At 52.0% G+C, this 9244-nt stretch overlaps 3 protein-coding genes across 3 annotated transcripts; 1 reads left to right on the top strand and 2 right to left on the bottom strand.

Annotated features, from left to right (window-relative positions):
• Nucleotides 1-1073: 1073 nt before the first annotated feature.
• PPTG_01418 (hypothetical protein) lies at nucleotides 1074-1915 on the bottom strand. Its single transcript, XM_008894718.1, has one exon. The coding sequence runs from the start codon at nucleotides 1837-1839 to the stop codon at nucleotides 1441-1443; it is 399 nt and encodes a 132-aa protein (XP_008892966.1). The 5' UTR covers nucleotides 1840-1915; the 3' UTR covers nucleotides 1074-1440.
• A 92-nt stretch (nucleotides 1916-2007) lies between these two features.
• Nucleotides 2008-7507, top strand: PPTG_01417 (hypothetical protein; the record flags this gene model as incomplete). The annotated part of the gene is made up of 2 exons (XM_008894717.1): nucleotides 2008-6280; nucleotides 6344-7507. One exon carries the CDS (start codon nucleotides 2008-2010, stop codon nucleotides 6235-6237), a length of 4230 nt encoding a protein of 1409 aa, XP_008892965.1. The 3' UTR covers nucleotides 6238-6280; nucleotides 6344-7507.
• On the bottom strand, nucleotides 4934-9224 carry PPTG_01416 (hypothetical protein). Its single transcript, XM_008894716.1, has one exon. It carries the CDS (start codon nucleotides 9184-9186, stop codon nucleotides 6349-6351), a length of 2838 nt encoding a protein of 945 aa, XP_008892964.1. The 5' UTR covers nucleotides 9187-9224; the 3' UTR covers nucleotides 4934-6348.
• Nucleotides 9225-9244: the final 20 nt, after the last annotated feature.

The raw sequence follows: 9244 nt of genomic DNA, 5'->3' as shown, positions 1-9244 counted from the left end.
TATAGGTAACTTATACTTCCTCCGGGACGAAATAAGTGCAACATTGTACTATCCACACCTTTAAGATGATATGCTCTCCAGATCGGTTTGGAGAGGAACAACAAATCGAAGATCACCGAGCGAGACACACTCACCTCTTTTGCTAAACTGTCTTGGTTCATGCGGCGTCTGAAAGGGACGTCGGCTATCTGCTCCAGCAGTGCGGAGCGGTCCTTCTTCTTTCGGCCACACACCCCTTTCTTTCTGCTATGCACTCCCGAAATTCCCGATGCTTCTCTTTCTTTTTGAAACCGTGACCAAACACGGCTGATTGTGCTCTTGTCGACGCCAAAATGGTCAGATGCACGGTCAAGCAACCCCAGTCAGGTTTCCCCCGCACGCTGTGCATGGGGATGAAGAGGACGACATCCTGGCGTTCTCAGTTCGTTAGGTTTGGCCTCGAAGTGGCCCCAGTTGAGTCGGCTACGTTGGTCATGCGGCTAGAAAATGGGGAGTGTCTGGTGTTAAAGATGCTGAAAATTGTTAAATGGCAAGCTGCCTGCGGTATATTTCCGTCGATAACTCTGGTGTCTGAGCAGTGTTTTTCGTGCGTAAACCAGCGTTGGAAAGAGGGGATCACACCACGACGAATCCGCCAATCAGCGCTTCTAAAGCGAGTCTGTAGGAAAAACCACGTTCTTGACTAGGGATACTGTTGCAATTATTACCAACGAGAGGAAGTAGTTTGTATTAGAAAACCAAGCTAAGCTTACCTATAAATACACTCAGTCTTAAACGTACCCTTACTTGAGTACTTGTCCCCTTCAGACCAGGGACACGTGAACTGTCGTTCACTTAGAGTTTGTATACTCTTGGAAGCCTACTTCCTCAGCGCAAGGTGCTGTGTGACCCCGTCACAAGCTCCCTCAATTGATATCAGCGTCCAGAGTACTGACCAGTTGCCGAGGCCTCGTGTGGTGCGCACAACGGTCTCCCGTTAGCCAGGTTTCGGCAGCCTCGGATGTTTCATTCCTTGACGCGGCCGTAATTACGTAGCCGCTCTCTTCCACTGTCAATAGTATTGACAAACATACGCGCGGGTGGTGAGGAAGCCGCAGTCGTGTTCATGAATTGGTGCAATCGAGCAGCAACGGTGTCGTTGCAAAACTGCTCGGCGATTTTCTGCTGGTCGCGAGCAGTTAATTGTATTGTGGGTCTACTATTCGGCGCGTCGATAGCTGCGTCGAAGGTCTCAGGTGTATCACCTCCACTCAGAATGGCGAAGAGCTCGGATCGGGCCGACAACACGACGTCGCAGTACTGTCGGGCCTGTAGCTCTTGTTGTCGAGCAGTGCTCGATTCTAAGAGCTCAGCAGTGATGTCGCCCGTCGATAAACATGCACGTACATTATGCTTGGTCACCGCAGAATCTCTGACAACTGTGTCGTTGTTCCTGGTATTCTAATTGTCGGTAAGGTCCTTAGTATCACTACTCAGGTGCATCAGGCACAGCGCGCTATTGTAGTGCGCGAAGTTGAGGCACCCGATGTTGTTGCAGCGCGGCTTGACGGCATGGAATTGGCACATGCCGTTTTTGTCACTCTTTTCGGCGACAGTAGTGCAGCCATCGATGTGGCAGAGCACGGCAGCAGCTTTAGCCGCAGATGCAGCTTCGTTGGCTGAAGCTCCTATTGAGGTGTCTTTGCATTCTTCCGCCGTGAGATCAATGTGCATCGAATCCTCTGAACTCGCACGTGAACCTGGTTGACGAATATCACAGTTATTCGAGCGCAGGTCTCCCTTCTGGACCTCCGACCTGCAGCGATCTCCACCTCCGTGAATTGTGCACAGTTCATGCATCTGCGCTCCGTTGGCATAAGCGCAATGACGTTCATCCTGGCCTCAGCTTCGGCCTGATGCATTGTTGCACTTTTGGTGAAAAGCGGACTATTTTCACTACAGAATACCTAAAACAGTCTATTTTCTCATTTTTGGGTCATCATTTCGTGCCTGATCGCTTCCCCCCTCATGGAGCCGTTCGAGAGCTGGGTGCAGGACACCTTCGCGCCTGTGGTGCTCACATGCTCCACGTCAGAAGCTGAGCGCATCGCTCAGAAGAACAACCTGTCGGTGGCCAACCTGCTCAATGGCTTTGCGCGCCTGGACGACGCCGACACGCCGATGCGTTCTGTAACGCATCCGATCCAGCTCGCACGCTTCAACTTCCGCTTCCTAGCCACCACTCAGTTCCGCACTATGGGCGTCAATGAAGCCACCGAGCAGCTCAATGCCACTATCAAACGTCACCCTCCGCAGCACAACGCATCGGCTGCCTCCGCAGTGGAGCTGGATATCCCACGCGTCACCAACGTCGACGACGTCCCCACGTACCTACGCATCGTCGGCGCTGATGCCGACGCAGAAGGCGACAACGACCCCATGCCCTGGTACGGGTCCTTCAAACACACCCTCATGGATACATTCCGCTGCGAAGAGTACAGTCTTTTGTGTCACCCAGTAGCCATGCTCGTGGTCGTGAGCTCCACAGACCCAAATCCACGCCATAGTTTCGAGGAACTGACTGCGCCTAGGTACCTCCCAGCGCCGTTCCAAATGGGACTATATGATGCTACATTGGTACCCAAATTCTACGTTGTAGTGCATGATATGTTGGAGACCGAGGGCACGTCTATTGACCCCGATGCCATCTTGAGGAGTATGAACATTTCTACAGTCAATGGAGCCGTGCTAAGGATCAATTCGTTACCAGTACAAGACGCTCCGGTGCCGTCACAGTTCGCGACAGTGTGGACGGACAATCCTTACGTCAGACCTCCACTATTCCCACATGAATTGGAGACGTTCCCTCAAGTGACTGAGGGAGTGGGTGCATTGTTATCAAGAGACGATGTGGCGCAGATTAAGGCGTTTGTGCGAGATTTTGGACTGCGGTTCATGTTGTCGTCGCTTGAGGGACGTATTTTCCAGTTGAATGAGGTTGTTTCGGCGATGAAAAAGGGAGTGAAGAACGTGTTCAAGTCGTGGCTGCGTAAACCGAAGGACTTGCGTCCGTCTAACGCTTCATCATCAGGTGGAGTGCTTTATAAGTGCGATTCTATCGAGTCGCAGACGCGTCTTCTGGCCGATACAGCGTTTCTTGTGCGAGATTACGAGCTGGCGTTGCAAATGTATCGCTTAGTGCGTGACGACTTTAAGTCCGACAAGTCGGTCTTCCATTGCGCCAATGTGAACGAGATGATTGCGCTCTGTTTACTTCTTACAAAAGGATCGCCTATGCAGATGACTAATGCTCTGGATGCTGCCAATGCGATCTATGCCAAGACGCCGTCTCCATTAACTCAACGTCTGGCTATCCGTACTTCTGTGATTGCTGGTGAGATCTACCACGCATTGAGCAAGTCTGGTCTGTTCACGGACTACATGGACAACGCATCTGCTGCTCTGATTCGTGGGTCAACGATGGAGCAGGGAATTTGCGCTGCTGTGCTCATGGAGCGTGCAGCTCTATGTGATCTCCGCGCGCGACTACCGAAATTCCGCAAGTATGGTTTCCGAATGGTTATGGCTGGTCATGTGTACGACTCTCTGGGGCATGAGCAGCACTCTGCGAGGTGCTACTCGTTGGCTCGTGCCATCTACGACTGCAGCGGCTGGTTCCTGGTCGAAGATCATATCAATTTTATGCTTGCGCAACAGGCGAACAAGTTGGACGACCGTATGGCTTCTATTAACCTGTTTCTCAAGCTTATCGGTACAGGCCGTAACTCGGCTAGTCAGCAGGAAGCTATGCTGTACGATTTCGGTCTGATGGTCAAGGATTTCCTGGTGACAGAACGTGCTGACGCTTCGCCGTCGTCATTTTCTCGAGGTGGGCCCGTCTTGATAAAGGACGGAGACGGTAGCGCCAAGAAACTGCTCGTAAGGGACTTGTGCATGCCTGAGTTGGATGACAAGTCTACCGTTGTGTTTGCAGCGACTAATGCGTTCGGGATTGATCGATCTATCGACGGTAACCACTCAGAAGCGGAGATCTGGCAAGAACTTGGAGAAATGGTTGACAAGCAGAACCGACTGTATCAATACGTTACATCTGGGAGCAATGAGGAAGCCAAGAGTTGGTTTGCGCCTTCGCATCTGTACGCTGGGTATCGCAGTAAAAAGAATGCTGTGGTTCAGAAACCGGAGAACTACGTGTTGGGAGAGCAGATTTATGTCGAGTTTGTGATGAAGAACGCCTTGTCTTGTGCTGTGGACGTTGAAGAGATTCATTTGTTTGGGAAATTCGAGACCTCCGACGAGGTGTTTGATGTCCCTGAGAGCAGAGAGACTGGCGAACAGCGTATAGTGATTGATAGCGTGAATCTGCAGCTCCTCCCGTGCAGTGAAGAACGAGTCCGGCTTGCAGTGTGCCCGAAGATATGTGGAAAGCTTAGCTTAACTGGCGTCCGCTGGTCGATATGTGGTGGCGATGTCCAAGGCGAGCACGCGTTCGACATCCCTGGACCGCTATTGCAAGATACTCGAGCAAACCGGGAAGCTCGAGCTCGAGCTCCGAACATGAGTCTAATCGCCAACGTTGTCGAATCTATGCCGTGGCTTGGAGTGAAAGTCGATGGTGTTCCTGCTGAATCCTTTGTGGGTGAGTTGATGAAGCTGAAGGTTTCTCTCGTCAACTCTGGAACTGCACCATTGGGTGGACTGCAAATCTGTTGTACCGACTTACAGCTTTGTGCATCTGGAACTGGTAACCTTGAAGATCTATGTGGTTACGTTGGCGTGAATGGACATGTTGTGGACTTGCGTGAGGTTATTCTCGCCCCTGGAGAAAGAAGAGAAGTGACGATATGGGCACGAGGTGCAGTACCTGGCCGACGTCATGCAGCCCTGTTATTCAAGTACACGACTTCATCTGGAACAGCCAAGGCCTCACTCTCGCGCACAGCGAAAATTAAGCTGGACCTGGACTTGCTGCCGTGTATCGATGTGTCGTACTCCATCGAGCCAAGTTTCGGTGCCAGTGGCGAGTATACTCTTGGCATCACTGTGTCAAACCAGCGAGGCGACCACCACAACATGGCTAATGGTCTGGACGGCATGGTGCGACTGGAGGAGCTCTTGTGTGTCAGCAACACTTGGGCAGTAGAGAGATTGGCACGAACGCCGTCGCAGATTGCTACTAACGTGCGGGATTCTCTGCATCTAGGCTTCTTTGAAGCGAGCACAAGTTACTTCCGCGTAATTCGACGCCGTGATACTTCTGGTACTGAATTATGCAAGTTGGCACTCAACTCTGAACAGAACGGGGAATTGTCAACGAGCCTCCCGATCGAACAGTTCTTGTGCTTGGAAAACGCTGTAGAGCTCGTCCGTGCTGGTGGTGCTGGATCTGGTGATGCAAATGACGGCAAACGTGGCGGCGGCTTTCGTACGATTCAAAGTGTGCGACGAGAGAATAAGGCGCTGAAAAGTGCGGCGGGTGAAAACGTTATCGACCACAAGCCACAGCAAGAACCGCAGCCAACGTCGAAAGACGCACTATTGTCTCACTTGGATACCGACGGCCACCTTGTACTCGTATGGTCGACCGATTGCCACGCATCTTACTCCGACCAAGTGTCGCCTCATCGAGCAATTGGCCAGGCAAATCTCACATCGGTGAAGATCCGGCCGGTACCACAGGAAACGTCATGTCCTCTGACGGTGACACTCAGCTACAATGACTCTGTTGAGCTGCGGAGATCCACATACCCCGGGCCTACGTCAGGATTGACAATCGCGGAGTTGGATATCTCGATGGAAGTCTGCAATGACTCGGTGCCAACTTCAACACCTCTCGATGTTACAGTCGAAATGCTTCATCCCGAAGAGACCCAAGCTTCACTTCCTGCTTCGTCTCCGTTGACAAAGTTACACTCTGTGTCTCATTCCGGAGCGTCTCCACCCCATGGTGCGCCGCCTCGTTTCTTCTGGACTGGTGTAACCAAGAAGAAGATTGCTCGGTTCTCGCCTAACAGTCGGGTTACAATTAATCTCAAGGCATGCTTTATGGCGTCTGGTATCTACAATTTGAACCGCTTCCGGTTCGTGGTGCATGCTGCCACACCCGGACAACCAGCTAGTGTGTTCATGCTCCCTGCAGAATACCTCGTGTATGTGAAGGACTCGGAAGCCTCTGGACCATCGTTACAGTCAGAAACCAAGCAGGCGATTGACCAGTTGCTTGTGCCGGTGCCATGAAGAATGTTGCTGCCAGGAGTGGGCTACGATGTAAACGGTTAATGTTAGTGTACCTGCTGAAACGAAGTTGTGCTACCTACTAATTGGCAGGTTCAATGTACTGTAGGTCGCTCATACTGCCATTAGTCGCTTGTACTTTTGCTCGATGAGGCGGATTTCTTCGTCCTCTGAATCGGACATGGAGCACTCCGGAGTCTCAGTCGAAAACTTGATGCGTGGCACGCAAAAGCTGTGGAAATCAAGAGGTGGCGACGTGAAGCAGCCACCGTGATGATCGACAAAGCCCCCTACTTTCCGAAGGTAGGCGTCAGGTGGCAGCAGCCGTTCAATTGCCGACAGGCCATCGCTGCTTCGATCATCAACCTCGTCACTGTCAGCTGCTCTACCTGTCCCCCTGCTGACTTCAGTTGGTGTAGAGCTTAATTCTCCAACAGATACGTTGTGTGCATTGGGACTCTTCTCCACCGCTTCAGTCTCTTGGTCGATGGTGGACTCTGCTGCAACACCTGTCAAAGCTTCAGCGGCTGGCTGTTGCGCTGTCTTCTGGCTGCCCTTTGATACTTGTGATAGCTGGGATACGCTTAAATCGTCGACTTCGGGATCAACTTCTTCGACATTAGCATTCTCTGTCCCGTGAAGTTGCGAAGCGCCGAGTTTCTTCCTCCGTTTGCCCACAAGTGACGACGATAGCGATGATAAATCAGCTGCAGAGCCACTGCTGATCGATGACAATCCCAGCGAGCTTAACGAGACATCGTTGTCTTCTTCATCTCCTTCACTGCCCACGTTATCTTGTTGCGTGTGAATAAAAGCCTCGTCAGAAAGCGGGCCATCATCATTATGCCGTGGTCCTGAGACCGTTGAAGATTGAGAACTCACATGCTCATTCCCGTGTCTGCTAAACGTACCGGAAACGTTGGAGACATCGGCCACTGCTCCAATACTCGAACTGCTAGCGTCCGAGTCGTACCCTTCGTCATTTGGAGACATATATACTTGCTTTTTGTTGCTGTCACTTCTTGCAGCGTGTAGGAGACGACGTAGCTGCGCGATCTGTTCTTGCATTTCGTGAAGCTGCCTCTGCTGGTTTTCAAGGATCTGTTGATGCTGAATTGTCAACAGCTGCTGTGTTTTACAGCAACTTCGGGAGCTACTGGTGTTACCAGTCCAGTCGTGCTGAGCAGGTCCCGTAGTTTCTTTTTTTTCCGTCTCATTCGGAGCCGGCTGCGAAGTCTCTTTTTCACCTGCATCACGTTGGTCTCGACCACTGATCGGAGTTGCTGTCTTCTCTTGAATAACCACAGCATCGTCCTCCGTGGAGAGTCTTGTATCAACCACATCTTTTTCACTCAGTACCGATGATTCACTCTGTGGCTTTGTATCTCGAGAGGAACTCTTTCGAATGGCATCAGCTGTAATGGTCCAGCCACTTGTAGCATCCTCCTTTTCTTCTTCGCTGACAGCGACTGAATGCTCCGGTGCATCATCGATATCTGTTGAACACGACGTCGTAGGAATTTTTACTTGACGTCTAGCCTCTTCCCACTCGTTTGTTGGCGCAGCAGACAACGTCAGTTCCACGCCACTCGAAAATTTCGACACACCTACTAAACAAGACCGTCGATGGGAATATAGTTCCATTGGAAGTGGCCTCGATGGAGGCGACAGGAATTCCGAGTAGCTGCATTCGAAGAAACGCGGCAATGAACCGACAGCACCGCTGTCAGGATCATCAGCAGGATAAATTGCCACCAAGAACGTGTTCTTTTCGGGCCCTACGCGCTCTTTAATTGCCTCAGACATCACGTACCCAATGCACGCGAAGTACAAGAAGGGATCAGCCAGTTGTCGTCGCGCGGTTTCTTTATCCCACGCGTCATCGATCTGGACTCCATATACCCAAACGCCTACAACTGGCTGCTGCAGGACTAGAGGATCGACTTTCAGCAGCGGTACCGCCTTCCGAGTTCGATCAAGAGTGAGATAACCTGATCGCATATTCCCGGAGTGCATACTGAACTCGCGCTTTGCTAAACTCCCAGCGAGCGGCGTCATGAGCAGTGGCAAGTTGCGTACCAAAGAAAACTTGAAGAGCACGGGAGACGCCGCGCATTCCAGCTGGAAATCCAGTTGTGCGGCATGAGGAGACGACCGAAACACCAGCAACTTGGGCTGTAGTTTCGAGGCGACGTTGTCAGTATACTCGTCTCGATAGCTGCTCTGCACGGCTTCGATAGTAGACACATAGGTCTCCTGTGAGAGTCCAGGGTTGTTCCCATCCGCTATTGTATATACAGGTATACACCACGTTGCAGCCTTCGCACCCTCCTTCTTCATCGTTACTCCCTCAAATAACACCTTCTTCCCTCTCGTCGACGTCGCATCTCCATACAGATAACACAGTGCTGCTCCACTGCCGCGGACGCCACTTTTATCCTTGTATAACCTGTAAATCTCCTTCAAAGCCTCCGCTGCTATGATAACAAGCGGTAAAACCTGTTCCAATGACACTCCGATCGGTGCAGCCGACAGTTGACGACGATCCCAGAGCACCGAGCGTGTAGCTGGAAACTGGATGGCGCTTACATGGAGTCTGGGCACGTGAGATGTCCCTTTGTGGCCTTTTCTCGGCCCCGCACTCATATGCAGCGGCGATCTGTTGTTCCGTGTCTGTGCTGGGCGGTTGTGTGCGCTCATGGAGAGCCGGGAGCGGTCTGAGGGCTTCGTTATTGGCCGTGATACGTCGTCGTCCGTCGTGTCCGAGAAGAACGCGGAGGTCGAGAATTGTCGACGCGATGGCCTCCCACTGCTGCTGTCGCTGGCGTCTGCGACCGTGGGGAGCCGTGCACGAGGCCGCAGATGCCGCGCAGGCGTCGAGAAGGTCTGGTCGCTGTCCTGCAGCTCGTCATCGAACTGCGCGAAGTGCCTTCGGGCGACGGAGCTCCGCATCGTATTTGAATTTTGACCAACGGCCGCGGACAAAGATTTGCGCGCAATGATTTGAATT

The sequence above is a fragment of the Phytophthora parasitica genome (genome assembly GCF_000247585.1).
Source record: "Phytophthora parasitica INRA-310 unplaced genomic scaffold supercont2.3, whole genome shotgun sequence".
NCBI classification, from domain to species: domain Eukaryota; phylum Oomycota; class Peronosporomycetes; order Peronosporales; family Peronosporaceae; genus Phytophthora; species Phytophthora nicotianae.
This window is presented reverse-complemented; position numbering and strand designations above follow the sequence as displayed.